The 21208-nt window shown below is 50.8% G+C and overlaps 4 protein-coding genes across 4 annotated transcripts; 3 read left to right on the forward strand and 1 right to left on the reverse strand.

Moving 5' to 3' along the window:
* Positions 1-527: 527 nt before the first annotated feature.
* Positions 528-5629, forward strand: UHO2_07406 (related to POL1 - DNA-directed DNA polymerase alpha, 180 KD subunit; the record flags this gene model as incomplete). Its single annotated transcript, XM_041556617.1, has 2 exons — positions 528-599; positions 689-5629. 2 exons carry the CDS (start codon positions 528-530, stop codon positions 5627-5629), a joined length of 5013 nt encoding a protein of 1670 aa, XP_041412551.1.
* Positions 5630-13711: 8082 nt separating this feature from the next.
* On the reverse strand, positions 13712-15007 carry UHO2_07407 (uncharacterized protein; the record flags this gene model as incomplete). Its single annotated transcript, XM_041556618.1, has 1 exon — positions 13712-15007. The coding sequence occupies one exon, from the start codon at positions 15005-15007 to the stop codon at positions 13712-13714; it is 1296 nt and encodes a 431-aa protein (XP_041412552.1).
* Positions 15008-17230: 2223 nt separating this feature from the next.
* UHO2_07408 (uncharacterized protein) lies at positions 17231-18778 on the forward strand (the record flags this gene model as incomplete). The annotated part of the gene is made up of 3 exons (XM_041556619.1): positions 17231-18113; positions 18294-18442; positions 18629-18778. 3 exons carry the CDS (start codon positions 17231-17233, stop codon positions 18776-18778), a joined length of 1182 nt encoding a protein of 393 aa, XP_041412553.1.
* Positions 18779-19409: 631 nt separating this feature from the next.
* On the forward strand, positions 19410-20009 carry UHO2_07409 (putative GGC1 - Protein of the mitochondrial carrier family (MCF); the record flags this gene model as incomplete). The annotated part of the gene is made up of 1 exon (XM_041556620.1): positions 19410-20009. The coding sequence occupies one exon, from the start codon at positions 19410-19412 to the stop codon at positions 20007-20009; it is 600 nt and encodes a 199-aa protein (XP_041412554.1).
* Between the last annotated feature and the right edge of the window lie 1199 nt (positions 20010-21208).

The following is a 21208-nucleotide window of genomic DNA, read 5'->3' on the forward strand; positions in this document are numbered from 1 at the left end:
ATGATACCGGGTGCCACTGTGCTGTCACCATGACAACAATTACGTACCTCATTGTACTTCTCGCTTACGTGAGCCTCCCGTGTCTCAATGTCTCGGCCGTAACATGTGCATCTTGCTTGAGATGCCGACGCATCTTCAACTCGTTTTCTCAATTTACACGAAAGCACAACACGCCAAAAGCGCGTTTTGTTGGCTGCTGAGCAACAGCGCGAAAGAGTCAACTTCTCACAGCGTGGAGAAAGTTGTTTCTTGGCTCTCGCAGCAGCTGTTGCTTTCCTGCTCTTCATCATCTGCTCCATCTCTCAGCTTATCTTCCCGATAGACAGCATCACTCCACCACCACATCCATTCGCCACCATTAGAGCTTCGAGCATCGCAAAACCAAATCCAGACATCCAGACAGCCAGAGGAACTGCTTCAAGCATATTAACATCGAAGGCAGGAGCGCAACTGTCCTCCACCGGAAGTAGGCCATAGCTGCCCTCATATGCCCCTTTCACACACACCCAACTACATAGCTCGCAGCCATGTCATCCAAAGCCAAGAAGCTGAACGCCCTCGCGGCGCTTAAGGCTAAGCGCGATGGCCTTGCACCCACAGTACGTACCCCCACCAGACTCACGGCATACTTGAGCCCATGATCATGGACGCTGACCACCCATGTGCTCGCCCTTCCAAACTGCTGCAGAACGCTACCTCTGCAGACCTCTCAGATGACGACGATGCCATCTATGACCAAGTCTCCGAAGACGAGTATCGATCCATCCTCCGAGGACGCATCATGGACAACGACTTTATCGAAGACGATGACGGCTCAGGTTACGTCGACCACGGTCAGGACGAGTGGGACGACCGAGTACGAGGAGATGACGACGAGGACCAAGACACCGAAAATGAACAGGAATACTTTGAGCGTACAGGCAAGCGCAAGCCGAAGAAGGGTACCAAGGCACGTTCCAAGCTCAAAGGGGCTCATGCCTCTTCTTCAGCATACCAGAAGTCAAGCCTCACAGCCGCGTTCAGCAAGCAACGCAAGGCTGGTCCCAGCGGTCTTTCCAATGACCTCGGCGCAAGTCGTGCTCGAGATGCGCAGAGATTGCGTTCGGCTGCACTCGACGCCTACCGTCCTTCCGTCAGCAAAGAGAAGGAGGACGACTTCATGGCCAACCTCATGGGTAACCTCGATGAGTTTGGTGCTCAGGCTTCTACCTCGTCCCACGATCCAGCAAGTCCCTCTCCCGCCAACCGTCTCTCATCCTCACTTTCAAAAAAGCGCAAGCAAAACCAAGAGAGCGCCTTCTCTCGTTTCCGTGCTTCTGGTTCGATGGGCGCCAGCAACGGCTTCACCAGCCCTTCCTCTGGTGCTCCAACCAGCGACTCTGCACACCCGTCCAGCGACAATCCTGAGCCTCACGTACACGTCAGCGGCAGCGACACACCGCCTTGGGGTCCAAACCTTGGTTCCGACCCCATCTTTGAACTTGATGATGACCTGCCCACATCTAACAAGAAGCTTCGTGGTCCCAAAGGTCTGCCGAGTCGCATTGGCAGTCTCGGTCTCGGCGACGCAGATGCAGACGTCTTTATCAGTCATCCATCCAAGCGAGCCGCTGGTTTGAGCAACGACGCTCTTGCCTTTAGTGATGACGAAAACGAAGATCTTGCAGTGCGACGTGTTGAGGTCGGCTCGTTGCCTGCCGAGTCGGTCTATGCTCGCGGGCAGGCGTCTCGCACCAAGCCAGCTGCAACAGCTGCTCTGTCGACACCGCGACCGGCCAAGCTCGAAGCTGATAACAAGACACCCTCGGCATCCTCTTCTTCCGCTACCCCGATTGCTGCGGTGAAGAAGCAGAACACGACTCCCGCCAGCCGAAGCAGCTGGCAAAAGGTGCACACTGATCTAATGAAGAATGTCGAGCCAGCAACACCTACACCTGCTGCTGCCAACGGCGCGACCAAGATCGCAACCGGGAACGCGACCCCTTCAGCAGGCAAAGTCAAGGCTTTTGAGCAAGACAAGTCGCTCTTCTTCTACTGGCTCGACTATCTCGAGGGCGAGAACGGCGTCGTCTACCTCGTCGGCAAGGTCAAAGACAAGGATTCGGGGCGCTACGTCTCCTGCTGCTTGACAGTGAACGGCATCGAGCGATGCATCTTCCTCCTCCCCCGCAGCAAACTGTTTGAGAATACTCACGAAACCGACCGCGTCGTCGGTGAAGACGAGATCTATGACGAGTTCGAAGACCTCTCTGCCAAGCACGGCATCAAACGATTCCTCTCCAAGTGGGTCACTCGCAAGTACGCCTTCGAGCAAGCCGGTGTCCCCGCCGAATCTAACTATATGAAGATTCGCTATGGCTTTGACGAACCTCAACTCCCCTTTGACTTCAAAGGCCGAACCTTCAGCAAAGCTTTCGGCACCAACACCTCTCCGTTCGAGCTGCTGGTGGTCAAGCGTCGCATCTTCGGTCCTAGCTGGCTCAAGATCCAAAACGCAAGCATTGCTGAAGGCTCAACACCCATCTCGTGGTGTAAGATGGAAGTCTCGATCGACGATCCTAAGGACATCTCACCCATTTCGGATGCTGATACGACTTCGCCGCGTGAGACTCCGCCTCTCACCGTCATGTCGCTTGCTATTCGCACGGTCGTCAACCATAAGGAGAACAAGCAAGAGCTCGTCGCTGTCAGCGCGAGAACATGGACCGATCACCAGATTGAAGATCCCACTCCCCCGGAGCAGTTGCCTTGCTCGGTCTTTACTGCGGTTCGTCCACTCGGTAACATGTTCCCTCCTGGATTTGAAGCGGAAGCGCGCAAGGGAAAGATCAAGATCCACACACTCAAGTACGAGCGTATGCTTCTCAACGCGCTTCTTGCTCAGATTCACAATGCCGATCCGGACGTGATCGTGGGGCACGAGTTCAACGGTGTATCCCTCGACGTCCTCTTGCATCGCATGAAGGATCTGCGTGCCGAGCATTGGTCTCGCGTTGGTCGATTCCGTCGACCTAAATGGCCCAAGTTGAAGCAAGGGATGAACTTGAAAATTCTCGCTGGTCGACTCGTTTGCGATCTTGCTTCGGACAACGGAAAGTCGATGATCACATCCACCACCTGGTCTTTAACCGAAATGTGCGGAACCCATCTCAAGATCCAACGTGAAGACATCGACCCCGAAGAAACCGCTTCCTTCTTTGACTCGCTCGCCCCCTCACCCGAGCGGTTGCTAACATTCGTACGCCACTGCGAAGTGGATACGTTCTTCCAGATGGCCATCGCGGCCAAAGTTCAGATCTTGCCCCTTACCAAGCAGCTGACCAATCTGGCAGGTAATAGTTGGAATAAGACGCTGAACGGAGGTCGTGCAGAGCGAAACGAGTACATTCTGCTCCACGATTTCCATCGTCAAAAGTACATCTGCCCTGATAAGATCTCAGCTTGGGAGAAGAAACAGATTCAGCAAGCGGCGGAACTCAAAGCCAAAGCCAAAGCTAAGAACGCAGGTGGCGTCAATAATGCTGCTGCATCGGTGGTGTCAAGTAAGAAGGACAAGTTCAAAGGTGGTTTGGTGTTTGAACCCAAACGCGGGTTGTGGGACAAGTACATCTTGGTGATGGACTTTAACTCCCTTTACCCTTCGATCATTCAAGAGTTCAATATCGATTTCACTACTGTTGAACGTCCGCCTACTCAAGGACTCGAGGACGAAGGCATTTCCGCCTCCTCCACCGCCGCTGCTACTGGAGAGGATGGATCCGACAGCACTTTTCCTACCGCCGCCGCTGTAGATGTGGACAAAATCCCCGACATCCCCTCGTCCGACGTCGACCAAGGCGTTCTTCCCCGCATCATCGCCCAACTCGTCGCCCGTCGTCGCCAAGTCAAATCTCTCATGAAAGACAAATCCGCAACCGCATCTCAACTTATGCAGTGGAACATCAAGCAGCTGGCTCTAAAACTCACCGCCAACTCGATGTACGGTTGTCTCGGATTCGAAAACTCCCGATTCTACGCCCGTCCACTCGCCGCCCTCACCACGTTCAAAGGTCGTGAGATCCTCACTGCCACCAAAGATCTCGCCGAGTCGATGCTGCTAGACGTGATCTATGGTGACACGGATAGTGTGATGATCAACACCAATGCTACCGAGTACAAAGAGGCGTTGAGGATTGGGCAGGAGTTTAAGAAGAGCGTAAATGAGAGATATAGGTTGTTGGAGATCGATATTGATGGTGTCTTCGAGAGGATGTTGTTGCTGCAGAAGAAAAAGTATGCGGCGGTGTTGGTGGATGAAGATGGAAAGAGGACGACAGAGATCAAGGGTTTGGATATGAAGAGGAGAGAGTACTGCGCGTTGAGTAAGAACGTTTCGAACTATGTGCTGGATCAGATTCTGTCGGGACAGCCGACAGAGATTGTGGTGGAACATATTCACGAGTATCTTTCAGCGATGTCGACCAAGATCAAGACCGGAGAAGTTGCGCTGGATGACTTGATTATCTACAAGAGGCTGGGTAAGAATCCGGAGGACTACCCAGACGTAAAGTCTCAACCGCACGTCCAGGTGGCGTTGAGGATGAAACAACGTGGTGGTAGTGCAAGGATGGGGGATGTGATTCCTTACATCTTCTGTTTGGGTGAAGACGGTAGTTCGTCCAGTAAGACAGCTCAAGCCGAACGCGCACATCATCCAGACGAACTCAGGAGGAAGGATAGCGAACTCAAGGTCGACTACGAACACTATCTCGCCCTTCAACTCCTCCCACCTGTGGAAAGGTTGTGTGAGAGTATCGAAGGTACCGACCGATCGAGATTGGCGGAATGTTTGGGATTGGATCCTACCAAGTATTCGCATTCCACCACTTCCTCTGCTGGTGCTGGAGTAGGAGCGGGAGAGACAGAATTCGCAACCCTCGACTCGCAAATCCCTGACCAAGTCAGATTCGCTCAATGCGAACCACTTACTCTCACCTGCCCCTCCTGTCGCCAACGCTCCACCTTCCTTGGCCCTGCACACCGTCCCACCTCAACCACCCCCCGCATCCTCACGGACGCTACCAACACTAAGGAAGAAACCCGCAACGCAATCTCCACCAGCGGCATCCGCTGCACAAACGCCACCTGTTCCCTTCCCCTCCCCCTCGCCACAGTCACTATTCAACTCGAACTATCCATCCGCACCCACATCTCCCGCTACTACGCCGGGTGGACGGAATGTTCGGACCGCAACTGCGCCTCCCGAACACGTATGGCTTCCGTCTACGCTAAACGTTGTCTCGCAGTACACGACTCGAAATCAGCCGCCTTACTAGACGCAACTTCCAACACAGGCTCGCACCTCGCTTGTCGTGGAAGAGTAGAGCCTGTGTATAAGGATAAGCAGCTCTATGACCAGTTGGTTTACCTCGAGAGTCTTTTCGATGTGGGGAGGATAAAAGAAAAGGTTGGCGGGGGAGGTGGAGGAGTGACAGCGAGTGCGAAGGTATGGCAGGATGAAGTAACAGCAGTATTAGACGTGAATAAGAGAGAACTAGAGACGTTGCATAAGACGGTGGACAAGTATCTGGCGAGAAATGGTAGAAGGTATGTAAAGTTGAGCGAGTTGTTTAGGTTTATGAAGGTGTAAGGATCGCTTCTTGTATAGTTTGGTTTTGAAGCTCAATCTCAGTATCACATGTTCACTAGAGCTCCAAGTCTGTGCACAATCAGTCTATCGTAATTCGAGCCTCATCTGACCATTACTCTGCGTGAAGCTATCATCGACGAAAAAGCGAGGAACGAAGAAGCAAAAGGGTCAGCTACTGCTTGCAGATCCGAGGCATTGACGCTTCTCTCTTTTCTCTCCCCTCCCTAGCTCGGCCAAAAATCGACTAAGGGTGTATAGCCCGATGTTGAAGTATGACGGTTGGACTCTTTGTAAATCAGTGTAACTATGACTAAATGTAAACTCGTTGACTCCTTGCCCCATCGGTGGATTGGTAGATCCTAGGTGATGAGGCTCTGAGTGATAATGGGATATTATCATCATTTGAGTGTCCTTGACCATCTGTGTTTTTTGCTTGCTTTTTGCTTGCTTTTTGCTTGCTTTTTGCTTCGCTTTAGTCGGGTGATGGTGCTTGATGAGAAGAGGAGAGAGAGAAGCTGTTGATTGGCGAAACACTTACAATTCCTGGATAGCATCTGCGACGTCAACCACGCTGAACACCAGCCTCTGCAGAACGCCGCTACGATACCAGCAGAGCCAGAAGCTGCGAAATGCTGATGAGTCGATATGTAGAGGCGAGATCCATAGAAAGAGACGTCGTAGATGGTGAGAGGAAGGAGGAGAGATAAAGAGCAAGGGACGGAAAAGTGAACAGCTTAGGTTTGGAAGAAACTTGGCTGGAGCAGAACGCCAAAACAAAAAAGAAAAAAAAGAAAATGGAGCAGGGGCATCACGTGATACTATCATCGCCGATCTTTAACCCCCCTCCCCCCATGTCGACAGCCCACTCCTATCTCATTTCCTCCTTTTGTAGACTGACCATCAATTGGCTTGCCTACCCTTGACAAGCGCGAGGGAGGAGCGGTACTCTGATCGAGGTGTCGATTGGAATGCAGTGATGGTGTCAGGAGGATTGCAGTGCCCGATTTGATAAATCGATGCCGCACAAGCGCTAGAGGGCGGGATCAAGATCGGGATCGGGATCTCGATTAACACATCACAAGCCTACGAAAAGGGGGTATCAAAGTTTTTGCGTTTTTAAAAACCCAGGTTTTTTCAAGAGCGCGTTTTTCAAAAAAACGCAAAAGCTTACATAAGCTCTGCAAAGGGAAAAAAAAAAACCGCATTTTCAAAAATGCAGCTCAGGAGGCATGTTTGCGAAAACGCGGTTTTTTTATCACTCCACATTGTCATGGGCCTGGATGTTCAAGAAGCAGGAGGGTCACTGGTTCATATGGAAGGAGCACAGGTATCGAAGATCTAGTTGATACCAGTAGAGAGCATGGTTGTAGTGCAGTCTCCATGGAGACCATGGACTTCTACGGACTCACATGCAAAGGAGGACTGAGCCATATGTGAGGAGGGCCAAGCACAGCCATGAGGAGGACCAAGCTCAAGGAGCAGGCACAGCCACGAAGAGGACCAAGCTCAAGGAGCATGCAGATGGTTACCACTCAGGGGCTCGAGAGACAAGAGCCAAAGGAACTGTCACTGATCAAAGGAGAAGGAGCAGTGTCAAAGGAGTCGACACCAGGTCATGAGGAGGAGGAGCAGTGTCAAAGGAGTTGACACCATTAAGGAGGCACAGGGGCGCCAAACAAGCAGCAAGATAGCAAGGAGGAGGAGCAGTGTCGAAGGAGTCGACACCACTCAAGAGGCACAGGGGTGCCAAGCAGGAGAGGCCCCTGAGCAGTACTCGATGAAGAAGGTACTCTCTGGAGAGAGAGCAGGAGCAGCATTGCTGGCGATGCTGTGAAGAGGTATATAACCATGCTTTCTCATCATCATAGGTTGAGTGGATCCTCATCCACTCTACTCACCATACAACTAGTCAATACTTTAGAAACACAAGTACTCATTAGTTACAGTCAGCATAGCAGCAATCTATCAAGGTTGCTCCTCATCGTAGTGTGTGTGTTGTATCACCACTACCTGACATCCAAAGGTGCCTATAGCAGGTTAGCGGTCCAGATGAAGATAGAACTGAAGGCAGTAGTCCACTGCAGTCCAGGGATCACTTCAAGCATCAAGTCAACACACTGGACACTCGTGTTGACGCCACCAACCTTATCACCAACACCATCAACCTCATTATCATCAACACCCACCAACCTTATCACCAACGTCATCAACCTCATCATCATCAACACTCACACCAGACCTTGGTGTCATCATAGCATTGATATTGATCGTGCCGAGCTACCCCTGAATGGAGTGTCCACAGAGGTCAGCCGAAACCTAGATAGTATATACAACGAACGCCACCTGTTGTCACTGCACAACCTGATAGTCACTGATACCGAGACAATAGCTGTCACACAGTTTGATAGTCACTGAGTATCTCGACAGACCGACCTGGGTTTCAGGCGCGAGACCCCTGACACCCTTGATCACAAGTGTGACACACTTGCTGAAGCTTTCTATCGTTCTTCCATTGATACCCTTCAGATCCGCCTGCAGCTTGAACAGGAATGCACCAGACGCGAGAAAATACTGGAGGCTGAGTGTCAGGGGTCTCGCGCCTGAAACCCAGGTCGGTCTGTCGAGATACTCGGTGACTATCAAACTGTGCGACAGCTATTGTCTCGGTATCAGTGACTATCAAGTTGCACAGTGACAGCAGGTGGCATTCGTTGTATATACTATCTAGGTTTCGGCTGACCTCTGTGGACACTCCATTCAGGGGTAGCTCGGCATGATCAATATCAATGCTTCAGTTATGATGACACCAAGGTCTGGTGTGAGTGTTGATGATGATGAGGTTGATGACATTGGTGATAAGGTTGGTGAGTGTTGATGATAATGAGGTTGATGGTGTTGGTGATAAGGTTGGTGGTGTCAACACGAGTGTCCAGTGTGTTGACTTTGACACTTGAAGTGATCCCTGGACTGCAGTGGACTACTGCCTTCGGTTCTATCTATATCCGGACTGCTAACCTGCTATGGGGTGCCTATGGATGTCAGGTAGTGGTGATACAACACACACACTATGATGAGGAGCAACCTGTCAGGGGTCTCGCGCCTGAAACCCAGGTCGGTCTGTCGAGATACTCGGTGACTATCAAACTGTGCGACAGCTATTGTCTCGAGATACTCGGTGACTATCAAGTTGTGCAGTGACAGCAGGTGGCGTTTGTTGTATATACTATCGTAGGTTTCGGCTGACCTCTGTGGACACTCCGTTCAGGGGTAGCTCGGCACAATCAATATCAATGTTATGATGACACCAAGGTCTGGTGTGGGTGTTGATGATGATGAGGTTGATGGTGTTGATGGTAAGGTTGGTGGCGTCGATGATAATGAGGTTGATGGTGTTGGTGATAAGGTTGGTGGCGTCAACACGAGTGTCCAGTGTGTTGACTTGATGCTTGAAGTGATCCCCGGACCGCAGTGGACTACTGCCTTCGGTTCTATCTATATCCGGACCGCTAACCTGCTATGGGCGCCTTCGGACGTCAGGTAGTGGTGATACAACACACACACTACGATGAGGAGCAACCTTGATAGATTGCTGCTATGCTGACTGAAACTAATGTATACTTATGCTGAAGTGATAACTAGTTATGGTGAGTAGAGTGGATGAGGATCCACTCGACCTATTGATGAGAAAGCATGGTTATATACCTCTTCTCAGCATCGCCAGCGATGCTGCTCCTGCTCTCTCTCCAGAGAGTACCTTCTTCATCGAGTACTGCTCAGGGGCCTCTCCTGCTTGGCACCCCTGTGCCTCTTGAGCTGTGTCGACTCCTTCGACACTGCTCCTCCTCCTCATGACCTGGTGTCGACTCCTTCGACACTGCTCCTCCTCCTTTGATCAGTGACAGTTCCTTTGGCTCTTGTCTCTCGAGCCCCTGAGTGGTAACCATCTGCATGCTCCTTGAGCTTGGTCCTCTTCGTGGCTGTGCCTGCTCCTTGAGCTTGGTCCTCCTCGTGGCTGTGCCTGCTCCTTGAGCTTGGTCCTCCTCGTGGCTGTGCTTGGCCCTCCTTTGCATGTGAGTCCATAGGAGTCCATGGTCTCCATGGAGACTGCACTACGACCATGCTCTCTACTGGTGTCGACTAGGTCTTCGATACCTGTGTTCCTTCCATATGAACCCATGACCCTCCTGCTTCTTGAGCATCCAGGCCCATGACACTACCCCCCTCTTAAGAGCCGAGCTCCGTCGAGGCATGCTCTGGTCTGGTTCATGCTGACTCCTCCTCCTTGACAACATCGCCAACATCATCCTTCCTCCTTCTCTCAACGTCATCCTCCTTCCTCTTCCTCTCTCTACTCCTCCTGTTCTCTCCTCCTCTCTCCACTCTGTCTACTCACTCGTCCCCCCTCCGACACCTCATACTCCTGGATGAGGTCGGGACAGTTGAGGTTCTCTACTGGTTCCCATGAAGCAGCTTCCTCTGAGTACCCTCTCCACAACACCTTGTACTCCGTAGTCCCATTGTGTGAACGCTTGTCGATGAGTGCTTCGACTTCGAAGTCGAGGTCCTCATCTGGAAGTGATGGTATGGTGGGCTGTTCAGCACGTTGAGGAAGAGAACTTGTTCTTGCTGGCTCGAGCATGGAGACATGGAACACATCATGCACCCTAAGGTTTGCTGGCAATGTGATTCGATAAGCTCGGCGTCCTACCCGTTCCTGAACTGGGTAGGGTCCTGCAAACCGGGTGTCTAACTTGGGTGTGGGTCTCCTTGTCTTCCAGTTTCGTCGGTTGATATAGACCATATCACCCACCTTAAACTCGATGTCCTTGTGCTTCCTGTTATACTGGTTTACTGATCTACGTTGTGCCTCTCTGATCTGCTCCTGGAGGTACTTGCAACGCTCCTTTCCATCCATGAGGTACTCGAAGCGACCTGGATCATTGACTCCTAGTCGTTGAGGGATGTCAGGATGAGCTTTGGGGTTCCATCCATAGCATGCAAAGAATGGTGAGACACCAATGCTGTTGTGGACCGTGTTGTTGTATACAAAGGCTGCAGTGTCCAGCAGGTTGGCCCAGTCATTCTGCTCATAGTTGCAGTACATCCTGAGATATTGCTCTATGACCTGATTGACTCTCTCTGTCTGACCATCAGTTTGAGGATGGTAGGCCGTGCTAAGTGAGTGCTTCACACCCATTTGCTCTGCAAATGCCTTCCATGCTCCTGATATGAACTGCCTGCCTCGGTCCGAGACCATGTGATCTGGATATCCGAAGAGTCTAACCATGTGTCCATATAGCAATACTGCAGTCTGTTTGGCTGTGACTGTCTTATGGGTTGGAGCTAGTATGGCAAACTTGGTTAACCTGTCGACGATGACTAGGATAGAGTCATAGGTCTTGGAGTCATACTTCTTTGATGGTGGTAGTCCTTCAATGAAGTCGAGGGATATGGAGCCCCAGGGCCTGTCTGGTGTTGCTAGTGGCTGTAGCAAACCATATGGATGATGATGAGGAGCTTTGTACCTAGCACATACAGGGCAACTTGCTACATAGTCTGCAATCCAAGCTGTCATGTTTGGCCACCAGTAATGTCGTTGAGCTGCCTTGATGGTAGCATCTCTTCCTACATGTCCAGCAGTAATACCATCATGGCATTGGGTCATCACCATGAATCGCAGATGCTCTACAGAGAGAGACTGTCCATCTACCTCTTTGGCACTCCTTGAGTGTCGGTTGTTGGTCCTCCCTGGCATGATCACTTTGGGGATAACCAACCTTCCTCCACTGTACCATAGGTTGTCCCTGACCTCGAAGGGCTTCGTCCTATGTATCTCCTGTAGCTCTTGGTCTAAGGGCTGGAAGATCTTGACCAGGTCTCTGAGACCTTTTGATGCTATGGACTCCATCGAGATCATGGGGGCCACTAGGAGTGAGTCATGGTCTGCTGTCTCCTTGAACACTCAAGGAGGCAGTAGTTGCCTCACATTGTGATCCTGCTCTTCACCAGCTGGTTGCATGTCTGTCCTTCTGGTGAGAGCATCGGGTTCACCACCTTTGTCTCCTGGTCGATACTGCAATATGAAGTCGAAGTCTGCTAGTAGTATTGCCCATCGAGCTTGTCGACCTGTGATGCGTCTCTGTGACTTGAAGTACTTGAGGGCTTCATGGTCAGTGAGGATGACCAGTTGGTTCGGTAGTCCAGCTAGCATGTGTCGCCACTGAGTGAGGCAGGCGACCACAGCTAGGAGCTCCTTATCATGGATCTCATAGTTCTTCTCGGCAGAAGACATCTTCCTAGAGTAGAAGGCCACTGGATGCCATCGTCCTTCATGCTCCTGCTTGAGTACTCCTGCTATAGCAAAGTCACTTGCATCAGTCTCCAACCTTGTTGGAAGGTGGTAGTCGAAGTGCTGAAGCACTCCTGCTGATGTGAAGGCCTGGATGAGCTTGTGGAAGGCCTGTTGGGCCTCCTCTGGTAGCTCGAACTTCTTGAACCGTTCTATAGGCTTTACCAGTGCTGTCAAGGGCTTGGCTATGCGAGCAAAGTGGGCTATGAACCTTCGATAGAAGTTGGCAAAACCCAGGAACCTCTGGATGTCATGGATTGACTCTGGCATTGGCCACTCCTTGACAGTGCGCACCTTTTCTGGGTCCATCTCTATGCCCGTTGGCTTGATGATGTACCCCAGGAACTCAACTGTCTTGGTGTGGAACTCACACTTAGACAGCTTAGCAAAGAGCCTGTTGCTCCTTAAGCAAGCGAGGACCTCAGTGACATGCTTCACATGTGCTTCTTCAGTGTCACTGAAGATCAGGAAGTCATCTAGGTATACTACCACATATATCCCAATGATGTCTTGGAAGATGTCATTGATGAATGACTGGAAGTGAGCCGGAGCATTGGCTAGGCCAAAGGGCATCACTAGGTACTCATAGAGTCCCAACTGAGTGCCAAAAGCTGTCTTCCATTCATCTCCTTTAGCAATCCGGATGAGGTTGTATGCTGCTCTAAGGTCTAGCTTGGTATAGATCCTTGCCTTCCTGAGTAAGAACAGCTGCTCCTCGATGAGGGGCAATGGTGCCCTGTTCTTGACAGTGATCTCGTTGAGACCTCTGTAGTCCACACAGAGTCTGAGACCTCCATCCTTCTTTGGTACGAAGAGCACTGGTGATCGTGCCGGGCTCTTCGATGGTCTTATGAACCCCTTCTCGAGGTTCTCATCCAAGTATCTCCTCAACTCGGACATCTCCTTGGGTCCCTTAAGGTATAGGGGCCCTTGAGGTGGCTTCCCTCCTTCTATCAACTCGAGGTGGAGATCATGCTCGGTATGATGGGGCAGCTTGTCTGCTTCCACCTCATCAAACACATCTCGCAGGTGTTGGTATGGCTTTGGTATGTCTGCAGCCGTCACCACCTTATCTACCTCCACCTCCATCTCGACTCCTTTGTCTGCGCCTGTAGGTACAAAACCAAAGGCTGGGAGTGATGATGGTGGCTCCTCTAACAGCATGAACCCTATGGGTCCATCTTCCAGAGCTGCTCGTAGTATGCGCTCTGCTGAGACAAACTTGTTACCATGAAGGGTTGGTCTCCTCATGGTTAGGTCCCCTGCTCTTGCTGCTTCAGGGGGTCTCCTAGGGAGTCGGTCCTGCTCCTGAGTCTTGAACTCCAGCTGGCCCGTATCCCATTGTATGGTGGGTTTGAGCCTCCGTAGCTCAGTGAACCCCAGGATGAGGTCATAGTCCGCAGTGTCGGCCACTGAAGCTTCGACCACACCCAGATTGTGTGTACCAATAGATACCTGCATGCTCGCAGAACTATTGATGGAGAGTTGGTGCCCGGTGACACCATGGATCGATCTTGTTTTTATGGGTTTTGTGGGTATTTGGTACTTACTAATGAAAGAATCTGAGACTATGGACAAACTAGCACCGGTATCAGCTAGTATCCGAGCAGGATGGTCTTGAACCATTCCAGAGAGCTCCAGTACTGCTTTGCCTCCACTGGTAGAGAAACATACTTGACAATCTTGATATATACAGAGTGATGGCGAGGAGGTTTGTAGAGCAATGCATGCCATCAGTGCATCACCCCACTGACGTTTCCCTCGTCGTCATCATCATTGTGCTCCTCCTCGTGATCGGGGTCCATGGGTTGCTGGTATGAGCTGAGGTCCATGGCCTCGGGGTCACCCGTCTCAGTGCTGCCTGTGTGGCCATCTCCTGAGTCGGTGGCCTCCTCGAAGGGGTCTGCTGTGGTGACCATAACCTTTGGTCCCATGGGTCGAGAGCTAAGAGGGTCTACCCTCCTGCTGGGGCAGTCTCTGGCCCAATGGCCGATACCCTTGCATACATGACAGGTGTTGATACCTGATGGAGCAGGGCTTCCTTGCTTCGAGGGTTGGGTGGGATGATGAGGAAGGGGTCGGTTTAGGTTTTGTATAGTTGCTTGTGTAGTTGCTTGTGATGGTGATCGAGCTGGATAAGGTTGAGTGGGTTGTCGGATGGGGATCGAACTTTGATTTGGCCGAGACCCAGTTCTTAGTGGAGGTGACGTGGCATTTGGAAGTGAGTGTCTAGCCGAGGACTGCTGTAGTAGCATCCTCTGTCGATCGATCTCCTCAACCTCTCGATACCACTCCCATCTCTTCCCAGGTGGATTCCTCTCAAACTTCTCCTGTATGCTGCGAGTGAGACTTCCTCTGAAGAGATCAATCACTAGCTCGTTGTCATCTAGGTTGACCTGTCCCTCCAAGTCTCTGAACCGCTCTACATGACGTGTGGCGGCACCAGGAGCATCACTTGTGAGTCTGAGAGCCAACAGCTTGTTGTATGCCTCCATCCTAGCATTGCGTGGGTTGAACTGCTCTAACAGTCGCTCTGTGAAGTAGTGCCAATCATTGAACAACCTTCCTTCTCTAGCTCTATCAATACGGAGCTTGGAGGTCCACCACTCTCTTGCTGTCCCTTCCAGTTGAGCACCCATGTGATTGATCATCCTAGACTGCTCATACACCTGGTTGAACTTAAACCATGCTTCGGCTTCTAGAATGAAGATCTCCATGTCTCGGGGATTGAACTTTGGAAAGGGGGTGGCGATGGGCTTTGACCGGTTAAGCTCTGCCATGATGCTGGTATCCTCCTCGTGGTCCAGGGGGTAAGGATCCGTCCTAGTCCTGCTGTAGGGGTCCAGCTTAGTCTTGACATATCTTGGCCCAGTAGGTGAAGCATACTTCTCGTAGTTGATGTCCTCCTGCTCATCCAGGTTGAATGAGACTGATCGTCTTGGTCGTGGAGCCGGAGTAGGAGTATGTGGGTCTCCTATCATAGACTCATCTCCTCCTCCTGCTTGGTCTTCCGAGTGAGAGAGGTCCATTGTCTCCTCCCTACCCAGTTGAGCTCGTTGTAATCATTCCTCTCGATGACCCTGTCTGGTAAGCTCTAGCTGTGCTTCCAATAGAGTGAGTAGTCTATCGAGCTTATTGTTGAGGTCTGGGTCCATCATGGTGATCGTGAGGAGCTGCTTGAACGATCCACTCTAATGTCAGGGGTCTCGCGCCTGAAACCCAGGTCGGTCTGTCGAGATACTCGGTGACTATCAAACTGTGCGACAGCTATTGTCTCGAGATACTCGGTGACTATCAAGTTGTGCAGTGACAGCAGGTGGCGTTTGTTGTATATACTATCGTAGGTTTCGGCTGACCTCTGTGGACACTCCGTTCAGGGGTAGCTCGGCACAATCAATATCAGTGTTATGATGACACCAAGGTCTGGTGTGGGTGTTGATGATGATGAGGTTGATGGTGTTGGTGATGAGATTGGTGATGTCGATGATAATGAGGTTGATGGTGTTGATGATAAGATTGGTGATGTCAATGATAATGAGGTTGATGGTGTTGGTGATAAGGTTGGTGGCGTCAACACGAGTGTCCAGTGTGTTGACTTGATGCTTTGAAGTGATCCCCGGACCGCAGTGGACTACTGCCTTCGGTTCTATCTATATCCGGACCGCTAACCTGCTATGGGCGCCTTCGGACGTCAGGTAGTGGTGATACAACACACACACTACGATGAGGAGCAACCTTGATAGATTGCTGCTATGCTGACTGTAACTAATGAGTACTTGTGTTTCTAAAGTATTGACTAGTTGTATGGTGAGTAGAGTGGATGGGGATCCACTCGACCTATGATGATGAGAAAGCATGGTTATATACCTCTTCACAGCATCGCCAGCGATGCTGCTCCTGCTCTCTCTCCAGAGGGTACTTTCTTCATCGAGTACTGCTCAGGGGCCTCTCCTGCTTGGCACCCCTGTGCCTCTTGAGTGGTGTCGACTCCTTCGACACTGCTCCTCCTCCTCATGACCTGTGTCGACTCCTTCGACACTGCTCCTCCTCCTCATGACCTGTGTCGACTTCCTGTCTCTCGAGCCCCTGAGTGGTAACCATCTGAGCTTGGTCCTCCTCATGGCTGCGCCTGCTCTTTGAGCTTGGTCCTCCTCGTGGCTGTGCCTGGTCCTCCTCGCATATGGGCTCAGTGCTCCTTTGCATGTGAATCCATAGGAGTCCATGGTCTCCATGGAGACTGCACTACGACCATGCTCTCTACTGGTATCGACTAGGTCTTCGATACCTGTGCTCCGTCCATATGAACCAGTGACCCTCCTGCTTCTTGAGCATCCAGGCCCATGACACTTGGCACCCCTGTGCCTCTTGAGTGGTGTCGACTCCTTCGACACTGCTCCTCCTCCTCATGACCTGGTGTCAACTCCTTCGACACTGCTCCTCTTCCTCAGGACCTGCCTGCTAGTGTCCTATACACTGCTCCTTCTCTTTTGACCGGTGACAGTTCCTTTGACTCTTGTCTCTCAAGCCCCTGAGTGGTAACCATCTGCATGCTCCTTGAGCTTGGTCCTCTTCATGGCTGTGCCTGGCCCTCCTTGCATATGGGCTCGGTCCTCCTTTGCATGTGAGTCTGTAGGAGTCCATGGTCTCCATGGAGACTGCACTACGACCATGCTCTCTACTGGTATCAACTAGATCTTCGATACCTGTGCTCCTTCCATATGAACCAGTGACCCTCCTGCTTCTTGAGCATCCAGGCCCATGACACTGAGCATACCAAGTGCGAGGAGATGCACCTGCATCACGAGAGGGAGGAGAAAGAGCGCGATGAATGTGTTCATGCATGTGATCATGAAATGGTGATGGAGATGGTGCACCTCCTTGCTTCTCAGGCCAGTGTCAAACAGGATGCTCATCAGAACACCAGCAACAACAACAATAACACAGACTCTTCATTCAATCTTCCTGTCTTGTAGCATTACATGTACTATCATCCAGTCTCAATGCAAAGTCATTTCTGAGTGTTTTTCTGTAGAGTGCAAGTATGAGGTGAATAAAAATGATGTGCAGCACAGTCACATAATGAGCTCAAAAGCATTTAAACAAAAATTTTCACTCTCACACCTCTTCCATTACTACCACCACTCCACTCTGCAACCTTTCGGCATCGCTCTTGCTGCCATCCCCCCTCTCCATCCCCCCTCTCCATCCCCCCTCTCCATGCTCCCTCTCCAACTCCCTTCCTCCTTCCAGCCATGGTGTGCTACAGCAACAAGCAAGTAATTCTCACTGACATTGTCTGCACTCTCAAGCTCTCTATACCTGCAGAGGTCATCCAAAACACTGACAGAGTGCAGCACTCCTGCAGCACTGACATCAACAACTTGGACGATGATGGCGACCCAATTCTGCTCTCACGACACCTTGTCTGCTTGTACACTTTCATATGCAAGCAAAGGTACACAATCACACATTGCACTCCTCTTGGCTGTGCTGATAAGCTTATCCACCTTCTCAACAGGTATGAATCAAGCAATCATAGGATGTATCATGGACTTGTTCATATGTCACCTGAAGCATTCAACAATCTCGCCATCCGACTCCAGCAAACAGAGGCTTTCTGGTGGAACTACAGCAGCTCAGGTGTGATGTCTCTCAACAAAGTGCAAGAGATTCTTTCAGTGGCTCTGTACAGACTTGGCCATTCTGGAAATGGAGGTGGTGAACATGATGCTGCTTTGCAATGTGGTTGTGGTGTTGGGAGCATTGTTGGATACACCAATCACACAGTTGCTGGCCTCCTCGAGCTAAACAATGAGGTCATGCAGTTTGCTTCAGAGGGAGAGAGACAACATGCTTCTGCCTGGGTGCACAATACAACTGGGGTTGAAGAGTGGGGTAAGGGCTGGCTTGTGGTGGATGGCACACACATCCCTCTTGCCTGGAAGCCAGGAGTGCTCAGTCAAGAGCACTTCTGCTACAAAGGCTTCCCCAGCATCAATGTAGCACTGGTGATCCTGCCACACTCACTTCGGATTGTCAAATCAGTTGTTGGACAGCCTGGCAGTGTTCAGGATTCGAAGGTTTGGGCCTCAGGCAGCAACATCCTGAAGAAGCCTCACCTGTACCTTGATGAAGGTGAGTTCATCTGGGTTGATGGTGGATATGGCCATTCTGCCTTCACAGTTGGACCATTCTCTCACATTGCTGCTGACAAGAGTCAAGACCTTTGACACTTCAACTACATGCTCTCTTGAGTCTGAGTACAAGTCAAACATGCCATTGCATACCTGAAGAACCGCTTCCAGTGCCTTACAGGCTATTGTGGTAACATCTACCATTTCAAGGACCACATCACTGCTGCCGAGATGATCCAAGCCTGCATTGTTGCCCACACCTTTGCAAGTCAATATGACCGTCCTGCTGATATTGCCAACCTGCTGTTGCCCTCTTTCTCTGAGGATGAGGTGAGTGAGGTTGTTCAAAGCCTCCAACTTGATGCCAGTGATACACAAGAGCTCAGGAGGACAAGATGCACAAATCAGCAGGAATACGAACTGGATCTTGCCACTGCAACACAAGGAATGTCACAGTATGCAGTGTCAAGACTTTGAAGTTCTGCTGCACATGATCTTTGAGAGGGTTTGTTCCAGGTGCTGTTCAGATCCACTGGGTGCAATGAGGAAGACACTACTGCATTGTCTCGACGTCATGAGAGGACTACTGTGGACTACATTGCCATGACTCAAAGTGCATCAGCTCAGAGACAGGAGCAAGTCTTGACACAACCATTCTCGATCTGACAGGCACTCTCTCTTCTTCTGTTCAATACAATTCTTCTCACCACCATATGAAACATTACATTGAGTGCATTGTGTGAAGAGGAAAGCAAGATATAAGCAAGCAATGGGTAATAGCAATGAGAGTGACAAGTAACATGACCACTGTTAGGTTACGTATTTTATCGGCCATATGATTTCATTGCATTTTTGGAAACCTGCTTTTCCTTGGGGGGGGTTCAAATTCCCTCCAAAAACATGCTCTCGAAAAAACCCGTGTTTTTAAAATTGCAAAAACTTTGATACCCCCTAAAGGAAAAAGTGAGATAGCCGGAATCGCTCGGACTTGTTATCGGGATTTTTTGGGAGGAGCCGATCCAACGTTATCGAGAATCGAAGCGCCAACCACTGGTTAAGGGTAAGGAGTGCGGGCAATAATTTCACGTTTCCGCGTCTCAAAAAAGCGACTTTTTTTTTTCTTTTTTTTTTTTTTTTTTTTCTTCGCCCGTTGGCTGCCGACTTTCTTCTCACGCGGCCGTGCATTGGTCTCTGACTCGGCAACATTCACTCCATCTCCTCATCGCCCTCACCCCTTGCTTCCTCGTTTTCACACCACCAACCTTCACCCACCCCTTCCTATCATCTCACCGCCGAAATGTCGCCACCTCCAGGAATGAAGCGTGAATCAGCCCAAGCCCGACTTCTCGGCTCGGGTCTATCCGGCATTGCTGAACTACTCGTCTTCCACCCTGTCGACACAGTCGCCAAAAGACTGATGTCCAATAAAACCACGGGTCTATCTATGACTCAAATCGTATTCAAAGACAAAGCTTCCGCCAACGTCTCCACCAAATTCCTCTCCCTCTTCCCCGGTCTAGGTTATGCTGCAGGATACAAAGTGCTTCAACGAATCTACAAGTTCGGTGGTCAACCTTACTTTAACGATTACCTTACCTCGAACCACAAAAAGTCATTCGATAACTTGTTCGGTGAACGAGCAGGAAAGAGTATCATGTCTGCTACCGCTGGCTCGCTTACTGGTATTGGAGAAATCGTACTTCTACCCCTAGACGTACTTAAGATTAAGAGGCAGACCAACCCCGAGGCATTCCGATCCAGGGGTTTCTTGCGCATCCTTGCCGACGAAAACGTAAACCTTTACCGCGGATGGGGTTGGACCGCAGCCCCGAAACGCTCCAGGCTCATTCGCACTGTTCGGCGAAGTGCATTCACAAAAGAGTACATTTTCGGGTGAAAAACTACTCAGATGCCACCTGGACCCAAAACTTCTTCGCTTCCATCGGCGGTTCAGTCGCTTCCATCACCGTAGCCGCCCCGCTTGATGTGGTAAAGACCAGAATACAGAATGCTAACTTTGAAAGCAAGGTAGGAGGTGTGCAAATCATCAAGGAGATGGTAAAGAATGAAGGTTTCAGTGCGTTTTTCAAGGGTTTGACACCAAAAGTGTGGTTGTGGGACCAAAGTTGGTGTTCAGTTTCACCATCGCTCAGAGTTTGATTCCGTTCTTTGGCAAGTACGTCTAAGAAGCAGCTGGAAGAAGAGATTGATGGAGAAGTGGAGAGGAGGGGATAGATCGAGAGAGCCGGACGATCATCACAAAAGGCACAGCGAGCAGTTGACGCCGACACGCCATGTATATACAGACACGAGTTACGATACGATCGCACGCAACGTTTTTTTCAACCACCATTCCATACCAAATCAGACCTACGGCAGGGCAAGCGCAACACACCATGTCAAAGCGTTGTCAGCTTCGGAAGATGGCGTGACAACTCTTACACTCAGACATGGCTGTGACGTTGGATCATCTGACTCGACACGAATCAACTCGACATGGATCAACTCGGCACAAACCACAAGCACGCCCACCATCTGAGTCAGAAGCTAAACATTAACAGCGCAAAACAAGGAGTCCCATCAAAGCTCCAAGTGCTCGGCAATAGGCGGTGCCTCCTTCTTCTTGCCTCCGTCACCGCCTTCTTCTCGCTCTTTGGCATCGTAGAACCGCTTCACGCGTTCACTCAAACTGTCACCCACCTTTTCCATTCTCAATGGACGAGGTTGTTTCCCTGCTGCGCCTTTGCCCTTTTTACCTTGCCCGATCCCTTGATCTCTTTAGCGCCATTGACACCGGCCATGAGCTTGTTGTACATTTTGGCAAGTTCGTCTGGTGTCTCACCCTTGCCTTTCCCCTTCTTTTGCTTCTCCTTCTTTTGCTTCCCCTCCTCTCCGTCTTCAGCGTCTGACGATCCGTACTGTTGCAGCATCTTCGAACTGAGCACCTTTGAAATCTGTTTCTGCAACTTTGATTCCAAGCTTGCACCTTCTTCACCACGAAGGACGGAGGGCAAATCTTCCAAATCCAGCTGAATCTCTAACGTTTCCTCTTCCTCCCCATCTCCGGACTCGTTAGTGGTATCATCCGAGCGCTTC

The sequence above is a fragment of the Ustilago hordei genome (genome assembly GCF_900519145.1).
Source record: "Ustilago hordei strain Uho2 genome assembly, contig: UHO2_contig_27, whole genome shotgun sequence".
Classification (NCBI taxonomy): Eukaryota; Fungi; Basidiomycota; class Ustilaginomycetes; order Ustilaginales; family Ustilaginaceae; genus Ustilago; species Ustilago hordei.